The following is a 16,390-nucleotide window of genomic DNA, read 5'->3' on the forward strand; positions in this document are numbered from 1 at the left end:
CCCTCTCCTCCTCCTAGCCACCAGTCAGGGACACTGCTATGACAGGGTGGGATCAGTAATTTGAAGGTAAAAGCCCCCAAATAGGAGTAGGGTGGAAATATGTGGGTATTTCATTTTCTTATCTGAAAAATGTACTGGACCTTGATCCCCAATCCTTGATCCCATTGAAACCAAGAGATGTGTTGCACCCCTAATGTTAAACATTTTCATACTTTCTGTTGGATTGGCAGAGGAGGGCCTCAGGGTTCAGTCTGGCCAAAACAAATCCACCAGCTTGCTCTCAGTATCCTTCAGTGGACTGTTAGAAGCCATAAGCATGAGTAAATGATGCCAAAGGCATTCAGCCAACTAGTTAACAATCTGCATCTGTCATTATAGTGGAGCTCAGAGAGCAGTCACCTCCTTTTTGACAACCTTGCTTCTACTTTTCAGCTCCTTGCTTTCAGTTCCTGAAGAGACCTCAGCTCAACTCGGTGTGCCCCAAACAGTCCTTAAACTATCTCCCTGTCCGAGGAGACCAGTTACTGTGGAAGGGAAACCTTCGAAAGGTCCCTCACGACAGTGGCTTCCACTGGGGGTTCAGCCTGCCTGGTCTCTGGTAGCACTTAAAAAAAAGACATGATCCTGTTATCTCCTTACTTTTTTTGATGCACTGCTCTTGTTTGCTTGCCATGGAGTTTAAAAAATGACAGAGAGAAACTCACACAGAAACTAAAGGAAAACATCAAATTAGATATTTAATTCTTACCAGTAATGTCACATTTCTCAATCTAATCTCATCCTGCAGTAAAGAACTTTAATCTCAATATTCTGGCAGTAACAAGAACACCATGTGCCTGTTTCTCATTTTCATGTCCTTTGGCACTATACAACAAGAAGTTACACCAACGGTTACCTTCATTTGTCTTTAATTGCTCCCCCCTAATGGTTCTGCTTATAAATCATTGCATAAAAAAGCACTACTATAGGATCACCAGTACAGGAATGCCACCACAGACACCTGACTTAGACCTCTGATTTACAGCCAAATACAGAGAGATTACCTTGTGCTGATAGGCTTAATCAGCAAAGTGTGAACTCATTTGGCAAGTGCTTGAATGTAACAGACATTCATTTATATACAAAAAAACAGCACTCCAGCCTTAAGTCTTGAGCGGAGTGTCTGAAAAGGGATATTCATCATTCTTATCTTTATTTAAAGTGAAAAATGGCTGTCCTCTCCCCTCTGAGGTCAGTTCAATTGAAAGGCAAATCTGCCCATAACACCCTGAAGGCTTGAAATATACAGTCTTACATACAGGTGGTACAGGACGCTGTATAAGCATTAAAGTATCTTTGACCGTTCTGAGCATTACCAAAATACAACAGTCATTCAAATGAATCAAAATGTTTAAGGAAGAGATAAACTCTGTGTCTGTACGTATGTGTGTTTGTGAATAAACATGGCCTGAGATGACTTCAGTCTGTGAGTAGCCATGACATTTGCTTTACCAGGTGTAGAGGAGCGTGAAGCAAACACTGATATGGCCTGTGAACAGTTATCACATTTACTCCAGGCCATGGGCTATGTGGATGGTTTGTCAAAGCTGACTGTGCGTAATGCTCTTCCTGCCTCTCTCCTTCCTCCTGCAGACTCTTCCACCTTCTTTTTCTGTCGTCACTCTGCCAGCCTCCCCTTTTCTTCAGCCTCCCCTTTCTTCATACTTTTTTCTTTTCTTGGCCCACTGACTGTCTCAGTCACATCCTCTCCAGCCCTCTCTGCTTCACGCTGCCTCAGCCAACTGCTTACCTTTATCTTTCTCCCTCCCTCTACCCCAGCCTCCCTTTTTCCAGTGAGGGAGTATTAGAGTGGAGCAGGTAGTGCTGGCTGATGGCAAACAGTGAAATTTTGTTCTGTTTGTTAATGTCCACATGTACAGCTTTATGGCAGGTACCTTTAAAGCCTAGTGGATGTTTCAGATACATGCATACATTGCTGTGGATCCATGCACATACACTGCTCTGTATGGTCATGAATTATTCACTTTGTTTTCACTGGGCTGCAGCATGAGAGATGGGATGAGAAGGGATGGGGTGAAAGAGATCTGAGCAGGAGAGAGAAGAGGCAGTTGCTGTAAGCTGAGGCATGGGAGCTTGCCTCCTTATAATTCTAGTCCACTCTCTTAATGTTCCCAAGCAATTGGAGTTAGACAGAGAATCTGTGCTGCAGTGTAACCTATAGGCTCACTCATAGCTCCCCAATTTTTTCAGGCTGGCTCTCTTGCCAGCCAAATTTCTAACAGGTATAAAATATCTTTCTTCTACAGTTTCCATTACACATTATTAAAAGAGCAGGTGGACTGAGTTACAGGAAAGTTTGGAGGAAAGGAAGTTGATGATAGTGCTCTATGATTTGATGATATTTTTTAGGCCATATTACAGGTAGACATTTTCATTAAGCAACTGAATCACAGCCATGAATTATCTATTCTGTTCATTCTTTTTCAGCAGTTCAAGCAGGTAATTAAACACAAATTTGAAAGTGGGTGTCTAGAGATTTTCTACACAGTACACAGTTTAAAAAAATATACATTATGGTTAAGGCTGCACATTTAAACTTCTTTAAACTACTTTCTTTCAGCAAAGTCCACAATGTGCAGTTTTGGAGAAACTGCTTATTCTAGTCAACTCTAGTTGCAGCATCACTCACCCATTAACAGGGGAGGGAATCGCTGGGTAACTCATAATACCATATGCAATATGGGGCCCATGATAGCGGAACTATCAATACTCAGCGATGCTGCAATAACCGATATATACTGTATATCAAAACAATAAAGTGATATCACAATATCTTTATTTAACTAAGGAATGCAAAATGCCCTTACATTTACAAAATTAAAACACCTGTAAGATTAATGTTCAAAAACACATTTCACGCAATTTTTTTTCTTAGACTTTCACATAACAATTGTATTTTTCTGTTTAAAGTTTGTAAACAGAAGTAAGTTTGTTTGATTGGAATAATGCAAATTACATTGTACAACTTCCACCTGTTACAGCCAATGTTTCATGATTATAGTTATTGCTGGATTCAAACACCTGTCTCTTATAAAACAGAATTATTTCATAAACAGTTTGAAGTAGAAATTAACAAAAAATGGGGTCATGGGCATCACCACTAGGGGTGGGAATTGATAAGATTTTATCAATGTCAATGCCATTGTCGATTCTGCTTATCAATCCAATTCCTTATCAATTCTCCTAACGATTCCTGAGTATTTTTTTCAGGGGAAAAAGTAGTTCTAAAGTCTTTCGCATCAAAAGGAACCATTTTATTTTTTCCAAAATCATGTCTGCACAAGACTGAACATGAACATATTCAACTTGAACATACTGAACAATAGGTTGATCTCATTCTCGGCTGCGTGAGTCCGGACATGGCCCCTTGAGCCTGGATGAAAATACTTTGAATTTGGAGAGGAAAAACACTTTTCCTCCGGTGGTCATCGCGGAGGTATTTTACCCGCTCTCGGTGCCTCATTATTGGCCGCGTGAGTCTGGACATGGCCCCTTGAGCCTGAGGGAAAGCGTACCGACTACGAAAGGGGAGAGGTAGGTAGGGCTTCGGCTCCCCCACGCGAACATGTTCACATGGAACCCTTCTCCACTTAGACAAAAGCCCGATTAGACAAATGCTTCAGCATATTTGAGGTATTTGCACCTTTACATGAGATGACAGCGTTGCACTGATTGCACACAGCATTGTTCTCATCTCTTTTACTAAAATGGAGTCAAGCTTTAGACCGCGTCTTCCTCTCCATGTTTCTTCGTGGTTGAAGGAGTTCTGCATCACATAGTGTGTGACGTAATGCAACGTAATGCAACGTACCACGACGTGACGTGACGTGACGTGACGTCGTGCTGGGAAATAAATTGTTAAGAAGAATCGATAACATTTGAGGTGTACAATTCCGATGGAATTGATTAATTGGAACCGGTTCTAAGTTGGATCCAGTTTTCGATTCCCACCCATAATCACCACAATCAATTTAGTTAAATGATACAGATGAAGATGAAGAAAATCCCTTATAAACCCTGGACAGTTGGGGTGGCGTTGTTTGATTTTTTAAGAAATTTGATAACTTAAGTTTAAGTTTAAATTTAAGAAATAAGTAATTGATATTGACAGGGATGCTATCTCCTGGGATTTATTTCCATTATTTTTCAGGCCTATTTATATCATAATAAAACAGACTTAATCATAGTCAAGGAGCTTGGTTCCACTCTCTGACATTATGAGACATGTTAACTTGACTGACCGTGCGTGTAACAGCTACATATGTATTCACTGCAATGTCAGTTACCACACCTGTGGGTCTTTTTTTTATCAGCTTCCATTCCTCTGTAGCCTTCAGTCAAACTTCTGCCATATGAGCACTGGTTTAAGAATCCATGTAATCACACCAAAGTTCACCCATAGCAGGTGAGTGAAACTGACTGGAGACTGGAGTATATCCTCCACCTTTCCTCTCATCTAAGCCTACAGAGCGGGAATAACTGTTTCTTCTTCTTTTTCTTCTTCTTTTGGCTTCGGAAGTTTATATGGAATCTCCGCCTGTCATCATTGTTTGACATCCCGCTGTCTTCTCGTGGGGTTATGCCACTGTCAACTTCTTCTTCAGTCTTTTATTCATATCATAAGTGCCACCACTTGGAGTCATTAGGTAGTGAAATAGTAGTAGCATTGAAATTTGTTTTTGTTTTTTTTAAATCAAATATATAAGGACTACGATCTGTACGATACTACCCCAACTCCACTCTCACACCTTCTGGGTTTTATTCTTTCAAAATACGGACAGAAGAAAATGTAGAGGGCTGTAAACTCAAATGCTGAAAAACTTGAACAGAAAGATGTTGAATTAGACCTAATAAAAAAGTGTTTTGCAGATTAACCCTGTATGTATATGTTCCCTTTCTTTTTCTCTTACCATTTGTTGAACCAGATAAGTTGTTCGCCGTATGTAGATCTCTTCAACTGCGGATGCCCACACAGTTTATCCTCACATGATGCAAGTAGTGTGAAATCACTCATTGGCCTTGCCCCAGCTATCCAGGGGAAACATTATTGCTATTGGTGAGCCATCTGAGGTTCTTTTGCCCGTTTCCCAGAGCATAATCCTTTCTAAATGTGTGATTTGTTTTTATGTATTGAGCAGTAACTGGACTAACATGGTTATAGATATGTCACTTTTGAAAATGTGAGTTCTCTGTTGTGGATGTGAAGATGTATAATGCTTAATATAATGTTTCAAAAATGAACTACATGTGTTTGCACTGAGTTGAGATGTTTCTATTGTATTATGTTTTATAGTACATTGTTGCCTGTTTTTATGGCACATAATTGCCTTATAAAATGTGAACATTGAGCAAGGCTACAAGGTCTTGGTTATAATTATCCATTTTTTCTGGCCCTGAAGACCTGGCAGGCTGTAGTCCCATATAGGTAGAGTGATCTGCTAAATCCTCTAATGTATTAGGGCTACCTGCCATGCTCTTCCCCCAATGCTAATGGGATTACACACTGAAGAGTGCCCAGCAGTGGCAAAGCACTCACATGCAAGCCCCAGTAGTGCACAGAAATACTCCAGGTTCACCTTTCACTGTGTGAAAACAACACGCTGCTCATACTTATCTACGAGGAGAAAAAGTGTGAAAAAGAGTGATTATGGTTCACATTATATTTTGATTTGATTTTTTTTTTCAATGGGGGTCAGGTTATTGTACAAATTATTATTTGTTGATTGGTGTTTGTTCACATGCCAACAAATAAGCTTTTTTTGAGACTCTTCTGTCAGTTTATAGTCTTTCCAGAGTGTTACTAAGCATATAGGACAGCAGCAGGATTTGCTTTTTAACTCTTTTCTTTGAGAAGCTCTCTGCGGGGACTGGAGGATTTTCTGTTATAATGAGGTGATACTTTGGATAAAACTATCATCAGAAGAAATCCTGTGAGGCATCGTGAAACTTTACACGAGGAAGATCCGTTGGCAGTCTGCCCCTTTCCTGTCTGTCTCACTTGCCCCTCTCTTTGACCAAACACTCATACCGTTTTAACTCACAACATGTAGCCAGAATCTCTCCTTTGTATTTACAGGCTTTTACAGCAGCCTATGTCTTATCTTTAATATTCAAAGTTGACATTAAGTGTTGTAATCATGAGAATAACTAATGTGATGATGACCTTGCTCTATTCATTACAGCAGTACAAAACCTTAATCTGGAATGTATTGAATATACACCATTATATATATAGTGTAACCATGAAGGCTTTATCTTTATGAACCATTTCTGGAAGGAACGAAAAGCAGATGACCAATGATGTCCGATTAAGGCGTGTTCATATTCCTGTAGACTGTCAGACTCTATTGTGTGTGCATGCGCATTTGCATACATATCTGCCTGTGTGTGTCAGTAAGGACCCACATTATCTTTTGTAACCGCAGCTTCAAAGCTTTCATCACTTGTACTCCCCCTGAAGTGTTGGCTTTAAATTCCACCCAATGAGAAAATGCTGTCTTGGGGCTGTCGGGTCAGCTTGAACAATGATGGCACTGAGAACACAATGGAGCATAGCACGGACTTAAGATCACAATTAATAATTTAGAGACATTCCACAAATGTTTAATGGTACATCTTCCTTGCATGTGACGCTTATTTGTTAAACGTGGGGTTTTGAAGCTGGCAATACTCAAGCCCCCAAAGTAATTGTCTTCAACACAACACAGAGGTCACGTAGCAGTCGCTTTTGATAAGCATTTCAACTGGTGTCATGAAGTCTGAGTTCAATCGGGAGTGACAGCATGAACTGAATAGGCCAATACCTTAAGCATTTTGGTGGGTCGACATGAAAACAATGACAGTCACAGAATATGAAATGGCTTTGGGATGCCTGTTGTAAAACTTAGATAGAAATGAAGGTCAGGCTGACATTGTTTTATTCCCTGGATAACAGTCTCAGATTCTCATGGCCTGAATGAAAGTAAACATGAACAGCACTGACCCTCAACAAGACGAAATCCCACGACCCCCCCCCCTTTTTTTTTTTACAGCAGTGGGCTTTGTTGATGTGTCACCATGTTAACCAGAGATCTATTTGATCAGCAACACCCCCACATATAGATAAAATGAAGCATGAAGGCCAAATCCTACCCAGCATTGATCTGAACAAACAATCCTCCCCTCTGCTGTCCTGATGTCACCACAGTGTCAGCACACCACAGCAAAAGCAACAGTGTGCGACAGCTACAGTCACACACTTTGAGCGCTGTAACATCACCATGTGCACAGTTCATTTTGTCATTGCACCGGAGCTTTGATTTTTCTTTATGAATCAATGAATTTAGCATAACGAACAATGTGCATTATCAAAGTGTGGTGAAAACTGACATTCTTTTTTTTTTGTATCAGCGCTCACATTAGTTCAGTAATGGTGCTACCATTGAACACAATTTCAGCACAGTTCGAAAGGTCTGAATAATTGGAGGCAAATGTTGGGTAATCTTCCCTGTCTATTGTGCTCTTTGTCTTTAGAATTTGTTCTATAAAAAGAATAAATGTGCATGAGTTATTACAAATTGTATTGGGAATATCTTTGGTAAGAATCACAGATTAGAGTTTAATAATTCTACACCAATCGGATATTTGTCTCATAATCTTGTTTAATCTTTGCATCTTTTTTCAGTTGTACTTTCAAGTTATCCTGCCACTTATCTTCTGTCTTTTTTTTTTCCCTGTCTCTCTCTGTAATCTCTCATCTCCCCCTGTTTTTTGCCCATTCCCCCTCTACTACCCTCCTTCCCTGCCTCTATCCCTCCCTCTTTTTCTCTCCCAGGCGAGTGATGCACGCTTTAAGCCGTGTGTGCGTGTAGTGTGAGCAGGAGCCATCGGTGTGAGTGAGAGTGCCTGTGTGTGTGTCTACAGAGAGAGAGAGAGAAAGAGAGAGAGAGAGACAGACCGAGCCCCTAACACAGAGCATGCCTCTGCGTTCGGCAGCCGGCAAACATGAGCCACCCAGCCCTCCACGGCAGGACCAGCAGCAGCAGCACACACACACACACACACACACACTCACACACCCTTACACACACGCAGCAAACGGCAGCCAGGGGGGCAGCACTGACAGCGGCAGCTCCCAGGAAGAGGACAGCGGCGTTCCCATTCCCATTGGTGTTCCGGCTTTCCGTCCCGGTGCAGAGTGGAGCCGTAGTGCAAGAGCACCCATGGAGGAGCCTACAGGCAACACGGTGGTCATCCGCATTGGAATCCCAGACCTACAACAGACGGTAAGAGCTCGTGCTGTAGCCACTGCTGGAGAGGGGATAAAAGAGAGGGAAGCTGCCTCTCCCCCTTCATATTTGACAGCCTCCTTTCTACCTCTCTTATCTGCTTTATCAATCTATGTATTTCTTTCAATGTCTCCAGAAAGAACTGTCTTTTTCTCTTTTCTTCATCAGATCCCTCTCTTTACCCTCTTTTCTTTTTATTATGGTATGCACACTCAGTGGCTGTATTTACTTACTGGCTTCTGGGGTTCCGCCACCCCCCCTCCGCCCATCCCACTTGTCTTGCTAATAAATCTACCTCTTCATTTACTGGGCTTCAGCTGACTTTGACAACTGGCCACTTAGGGTGAGAGTGGGAAAGGAAAGGGAGGGAGAGGAGCGAGAGAAAAGAAGACATCAGGGATAAATTAGGCTATAAGGGGCGTTTTCAATCCAGCGTAAGACACAAAGTAGAGCATCAAGATAGTTATACCTGAACCTTGAAACTTTACCTCAACCTCTGTCTCCCTCTGTCTGTTGCTGCATTGTGCCTTGGCAGAATAAGAGACCTGATTCTACATTGCATTTAATGAAATTCTTCCCCAGGAGCTTCCATGAAAATGGAGCCAGTTTCTGTGTAGTATTAAAATCACTGAAGTCATGCAGAACATCAAACTGTGACATTAATCCTTCCTTCCCTTTCTATACCCCTTTAAATACCCCTGTTTTTTCCTTCACAAAATAACTGTGATCATAGTGAAGTGTATATTTGTTTGCTGCAGAGGGTGGTATGGAACAGATCCTTCCTTTTGATTCTCTGCAAATTGGGATTCATATGAGTCAGTAACAGAAATCTTGTCATCTTTGAGTGATGGATTCTTCTTCTAAGGTTTCTGCAGATAGTCCTCAAATCTTTACTGTAAAGAAAAGACCACGTCTCCATTAAAGTTTCCTTAACATGTCACCTGGAACAGCAAATAAATGATATGTCCTTGTCTAGAGATAGACCGATGAATCAGTTGGTCAATTAAACAATGATAGAAATACAAAAGTAATACAGGTTTTATACACCAGCAATCGCCAACCTGCCCTCTTATTTAAAAACCGATATCTGATGACCATAAGTTTTGTCCTTTACTGACCAAATGAAGTGTTATCAATCTAAAATGTCTTTAATATATCTCTGTACTTTTACTCCCAGTGAGTAACATTAGATCTCACTATTTAGACAGATCTGTGATACTTTCTATGTAGCAGTAGAGCATTAAATTGGCTCCTTATCAACACTTCCCTGCTCCTCCTTCTTCCCCTGCTCTTCCATTTCCACTGTAGACTCTGCTAAGGAGTACTACAGACAGATAAACCTTTTATGGCCAACAACTGCATATTTGTGCCTTGGTAGGTAGTTGTCTTGCTATAGATGGCCTCGATTCTTTATCCAGACATAGATTGCAAAGGAAGGAAGTTGTTTTTTGTGTCTGTTATAGTTAATTGTCTCATTGTTGTTGGCTTCTTGGCAAAAATGACCCATTGTATCTTAGCAAGGCTCCAGCTCTGCATGCTAGAAATAAAGACAGGAAATAAAGGAGAAAAGAAAGCCGAGTATTCCCCTATGGTGCTGCAGGATCGCTTTTTGTGAACAAAAACGTTTCTTCAGTAGAGCTCAAAAGCTTGCACAGACACACCCACATATACTTATATGCACACATATTCAGGCATCAAAATGCATATCACACAAACACACAAAAAGTATGCATACACTCACCAGCCCACAAAAACGTATTCTGGTAGCTGTGTGCTCTAATATACAAACATGCACACATGCCCACATGTCCTAATCCCATTTCCAAGGGACTTCCCTTAATGTGCTTATGTAGTTTAAAGATGCTCAGTAGATCATTAGTTTCATTTTCATGGAATCACATTTAGTCCAGTGTACGGACAAATAGGCAGGAACACATACAGCGTGACATAATGACAGACGGAATGAAAACAGAGAGAAATCTTAAAATCTGACAGACAAACACAGAGGCAGATGACAGATGGCCAGACTCTGACAGTTTGAATCTTTTATGGAGCAGTCAAAAGTGACTTGTGTGTACTCTGAGTGAGCTGGAGATTACACTAGAATAGTCTGCCTGAAGAAGGATTACACACCTCCTGCTGCGTTTCAAGCCTGGATTAGGAGAATGAAGCACCATGCGAAGATCACAACAGGCAACACTCTTACTTTCCAGCAGGAGAGAGGGGAGGAGCAAGGCCTCCCACAGAAGAAGTAAAACTTGGAAAGTGTAGTCCTCACACCTTTCCAGCTGGCCTGCTAATCTAATTGCCAACATTTTGCTTGCAAAATAAGAGGATGTATCAGTTATCTATACAGATTAACTTTGGCTTGTCTTGGATGCGAACTGAGATGCAAGATATATCAATCGTCAGTTTAACAGAACTTAAAGATTTAACTCTCCTTGTTAGGGTTAGGACATAGGACAAAGTTATTTTGCTGCTTGATGCAGATGAAAACTTGCCAGATTGTGTTCGGCCTTTTTGCAAAGGACTGAATCAAGTGTGGTTTAACAAGTTGTGGGGGTAAGCAGATAGCTTTTAATTGTATGATTACCTCTATTTCCATATTGCTTTGGATTGCAGGAAAGAAATACAGTCAGTTTTTTCTAGTATTGTGTAGCCTTACTCCCTGTGTTTAACTCAAGCGGTAACCTCCGGTCTCAAAGTATGAAGCCCATGCGAAGTGTTAAAAACTGCAATTCATCAAGCCGCTTGAGGCTGGCTGCAGAAACACCGGAAACCACATACACACCAATTCAAAAAAGACGATATTTTCAGCATTAATAAACATGTTTACAGCCTGGTTCAAAAAACAGCTTGGCCCTACGTAGCCAATCTCTCTATCTGCACACACTGTACAGTGTGTGAATTTTTTGCTGACGCGATGGTTCAGAAGATATTAAGATAACGAGTTTTTGCCCAAATAAGGACATGACTGACTTTACTCCCGATTGGGAACACATAGCTGTTGGCTAGGAGGCTCAAACTCCGCCCCTTTACGTCACACTCTGCCTGGTTGTGTTCCGCATTTCCAATATGGCTGCCGCCGTCGATTGGCTTCAAAACAGCACTCAGGAACAGATTGGTGATGTCATGGATACTATGTCCATATTTTATACAGGCTATGATTTAACTGTGTTTCTTCTACTGAGGTGAAATACTGATGGGAATGAATAGTGTTGGGTGAAATGTAAAGTTTTGCCAAAAGTTGGACTTGGCTTGGGAGAAGTTTGGTCTGTTGATTTTAAGTTCTGCATACCTGAAAACAGTTGCTGAGAAATTAGATGGACTGATATATTGTTTAGTTGCATAAGACATGGTGGAAACAGATCAAGCTTTGAATGAGGCCAACAAAGTTTGTAAAAACCCCAAAAAGCGAACAGAAGCATTGGCTTTAGCATGCCTGATCTCCTCAGGCCGGTCTTCCAAGGTCTGTGGGCTCTGACAGAAAAGGCATGTTTAGTGTTTAGTTATGAGTTAGGGTTAACAGTTTTTCTTGATGATCTGAGGCAACCATTTAGGTTATGAGAGGAGAGCAGTCCAGGTGATATAGTGGGATCCCAAATCAAATGTGGCCTGAAAAAGGATGAAAAGGATTTCCTTTTTTTTATTTTTAGAAAAACACTTTTGATTTTGGAGACATTGCTGTGGTTCTCCAAGAGGACTGGACAACCATTTTACACTGAGGTTTAGTCTGAGGTCATAGCCTGATATTACTCCAAAATATCTGGATGTTTTTAAATTAGGGTCAAGGCCAATGTTACACAGACGTGTTCTTCAGTTGTCCTTAGTACTCTGTCCTTGCAGTAGGACAATAAAGTTGTATAAGCTTTGTTGCTCTGCTGGACTGTCTAGCACATTATTTTCAAAGAGAGTTTTTTTTTCAAATCAGGTTTATCATTTGTCATTCATCATACCCAACTCTACCAAAACTCTATCTCTATGATTGGAGCAAATGGAGAATGCTTCCCAATACCGCTAATGGATGTCATTCATCTCTCAACAGAAGAGCAGGACACACTGACACAAATACTGCTCTTTACCTGCATTCATCCTCATTCTCCATTTTCTCCTCTTGCCGGTGTATTCTCTCTCTTATTTTATTCACAGAGACTGAATGGGCTGGGGGGGGGGAAACGCTCTTTTTTATCCCTGTGTGTCCTTGTCAAGTCAGGACACAATACCATAGAGCTGTTAGTTTAGGAAATGTGCACAGTATGTGTACTGTTCAGAGAACCATTTGCTGTCTGGTCTGGTTGTGAAAGTCCCAGAACTTAGCTCTATTATTCCGAGCCTCCCCATTTTTTTTATGTTCCTTAGCGACAATGGCTTCAAGTGTTGAGCATTCATGAAGTTCGTATTTTCCCGTGAAAATGTCTCATGTCTGGTTTTGCTGTTCTTTCCTGCTTGCATTCTACCCTCTTGTTCGTTTAAGCACCTAACTTTCACAAAGGCTTATTTACACATTGTACAGCTTCACTCTTACCAAAAGTGGTGACTGTGGCTGCAAGAGACATGTCGTGATTTTGAGTGTCTACGAATGACGTGTACCTCTGCTCTCCTTTAGTCTTAACTTTTTTAACTGTTGGTGGGAATGTTAATTCCTGCCAGTGTCTCTCTCGTGTCTCTCAGCCTTTCTGTTTCGGGAACAGGCTTTATTTATCCTATACCTTCTTCACAAACTGTCCTCGTTTTTATGGCTGAAGATATTCACAAAGCAGTTTATTTTCAAAAACTATTCTGCTGATGAGCTCATTGATGCTTCATGTCTCATTCATGCTAGCCTTGACTCTTACAAAGCTTTTCTCTCTTCAGGGTCAGTATGCTGAAATCTTGATAGAATTGTATGATTTTGATTCTCTGTACAAATGAGAAGATTTGTAGTTCAGTTTAACCTCTAATATGCTATATAAAGTTAAAAATCCATACCAAGAGAATGTTAACAAGTAGACAAGTGAGGAAAACTAAACTTAACTTAAACTATTCTTTTGCTGTCAAAAAGTGAAAGAAAATTCCTCATATCTGCAATGATTTAAAGTTTTGAAGGCTTTTCCCTTCCACTAGACAATTAGTTCTACCTATGTGCAACTCCAAAGGCATTTAAGGATAGTTTATATGATTTATATTTATGAATTGGCCAAGGAAGGCATTTGAAATGAAACAGTTAGATGGTAGAAAGTTTATACTCTTGGTTTGATACAATCAGATTCCAGGATTGCAGATTGTCTACTTACCAGGTCAGTAACTAACGGCAGGTTAGTGCTGAAGTGTTGGCTTTCAACATTATCTCCTCACTAAGTTCGCAGAGTACTTGTCTTACTTTTAAAGCAGGGGTTCTCAAACTTTTCGGAGCAAGGGACCCCTTAGAGGTGAGAACATTTTTCCAAGGACCCCCTCATAATTGTAATATAGATTAAACACATGCTTACTACCATTTGCACTCTTAGATGCCCTTGGAACTATTTGTATTGTAAAACGTATCAATGTAAATACTTCAGACCTGTACCATAGTGATAAACAGATAACACTTCAATTTGAATCAAGTAAATACCACTTGTATACTTTAAAAAAGAGGGTCATTTCATTCCTTCTCAACATGACAGCATTTATACTTTTCAAGTAATTGATCTTAAAAGCTTTCAGAAAATTAACAGTAGCAAGACTGGCATTTCCTTTCAAGCCACTAAATGGTATCCTAACAATGGTATATATGCTGTTTTTAATGACACAGCACAATTGTATAATTTGTTATAAATGTATTCTAATTATTTCACGGACCCCCACGCTATGGTACATGGACCCCCAGGGGTCCCAGGACCCCACTTTGAGAAACACTGTTTTAAAGGTACTGGGACGGCTTGTGTTAATTCTGGTTCTTGCAGCTACCCTCTGTAACTTCTTTTCAGGCCTCAGGTGGTTTACAAAACAAAACCCTGTTGAAAGCCCTAGGTGCTAGAAAACGTCTGTTGTGGTTAATTACTTTGTGGAGGTAAGAATGAACTCTGATTTAATTCTCCACGTCCTTTTTGTTTGATATCTGCTGCTGTGATGGTGATCCGTTCCTGCTCTAGGGTAACGGTCTCCTTTCAGGTCTGTTATCCGCTGGTTGTTTGTGGTTTGTGGTTGTTTCCCCATATGGTCCTCTAGTTGTCTTTAGTTTCAGCTGCTGATGGGTCTTCTCATCCTGCAGCTTTCATTGATAGTTTCTCTGGAAACAGAGCATTCATCATTTTGGCCTCTGCTCCTCCGGTGTGTTTCCTGAACCTGGCTGCCAGCATTGTGGAGGTTTGTTTAACAGTCTCCAGGGCCAAAGTTATGGATGCTCCGTACATCCCAAACTCTGAGGAGGACACTAGTTATATCTTGTCTTCCTGATCTTGAGGCTGACAGACAAATTGTTTGTTTGGGTATAGTGATGAGGGTTATATGGTATTTCCCCTCAGTACTTATTATGTTACAGTTTTGTATCTTTATCATATTACTTCAGTCTAGTCTAGCTCTATCACATATTGTTTCTATCTATCTATCTATCTATCTATCTATCTATCTATCTATCTATCTATCTATCTATCTATCTATCTATCTATCTATCTATCTATCTATCTATCTATCTATCTATCTATCTATCTATCTATCTATCTATCTATCTTCATTACAGAGAACCCTGTTTTCAAAAAACTGGTTTTGGGTCTGCTGTATTTTAATCATGTCTGTTTGCAGACATTTTATACTTATCTACCTGCATATTAATAAGGACTGCCACTAAAGTACTTTCAATGTTGCTTCATCTGTTTAGCATTTTCTTGATTTATGGTTCAGGATTTCATCGAAAGTTTTTGAAGAATTGTGAGAAAAGTCCAGATGAGACCAAGTTCTCAAATGCTTTGCTATGTCCGCTACTACTACACATCCATTTCACTGTCTCAGAAGGGTAGTAGGAACCATAATCTACATTTAAGAATCTAGAAGCAGAGAAATTAAAGTTTTTTCTTAAAAACACTTTAAGTTAAATCAAAAATTAGGAAAAAAAGTTGCAGAATATTTTAAAATCTGACAGCTACCTAGTAATCCATTAATCATTGTAGCCCCTACTATAAATCTCCATTACTGTACGTTAATTTAAAATGAATATGTAGGCATCGTTTATTCATAAATTCCTGTATTTCATATCTCTTTGTTCTTCACTTTGATTCATTTCATCATACCTCTTTTTGTATCTCTCTCCCTCCTCTCTGTCTTTTGCCTCCCTGTCCTTTGGCTTTAATCCACACTTCATGTCTTTCTCTCGGCATCCGACTCAAGTCTCGCACGCAACAGCGGTTTGACAGTCCCCCCGAATCCGCTCACATTCACACACACAGACTGACATATGCAATGTTGTATCAGTGATTGGGGGGCATCTGGAAAGTCTCCCACATCCCCATGTGGCTATTCTTAGCTTCATTCACAGTGGCAGCAGGGACATAAGACGTGGCTAGCATTCTCCTACCTCCATTTGCCCTCAACAGCCACCAAGGGAGAGAGTTTGAGAGAGATTTGACCCAGTGTTATTCCCCTCCTGAGCTCTCCCCCCATCTGTCCATCAGGTTCTGTCCAAACAGAGATAATACAGAGATCAGTAAAAGGGAAGGAAGTAGAAGAGTATAATTTTCTTGCATGTCTTAGAAAAATCCGCATTGCCATATCCTGCCTATTCTAACAAAAAAGACAGACCAGTTAAATTCCCAGTGGTTAAGAATCTGATTATTCCATCTTATTTCATGAATCCCATATGCTGGTGCAACATGTTATTCTTTTAATAGAGCTATCAACAGTCTCACACTGAATAAATGGGGCTAAAAAGATGGTGATTGTGATGTAACATGAGAATAAATATTGTTTTGGGGACACTGTTGTAAATTAAATCACACAGCAATTGGTATTCTCTAGGGGATAGACAATTATACACCCTGTGATTGGTTTATTGATCCACCCTCTTTGTGTGATTTCGGTAAGATAGTTGAAGTCAGGATTTTTTTATTTCC

At 40.4% G+C, this 16,390-nt stretch overlaps 1 protein-coding gene across 1 annotated transcript in view; it reads left to right on the forward strand.

The window, feature by feature from the left end:
• Window positions 1-16,390, forward strand: part of shank3a (SH3 and multiple ankyrin repeat domains 3a) — a 259,295-nt gene that overhangs the window by 92,105 nt on the left and 150,800 nt on the right. The window contains exon 3 of the mRNA XM_034685684.1: window positions 7,874-8,324. Within this exon, the coding sequence (XP_034541575.1) occupies window positions 8,016-8,324 (309 nt within the window). The 5' untranslated portion in view covers window positions 7,874-8,015. The remainder of the gene's footprint in view (window positions 1-7,873; window positions 8,325-16,390) is intronic.

This window comes from Notolabrus celidotus, chromosome 6 (assembly GCF_009762535.1).
Source record: "Notolabrus celidotus isolate fNotCel1 chromosome 6, fNotCel1.pri, whole genome shotgun sequence".
Classification (NCBI taxonomy): Eukaryota; Metazoa; Chordata; class Actinopteri; order Labriformes; family Labridae; genus Notolabrus; species Notolabrus celidotus.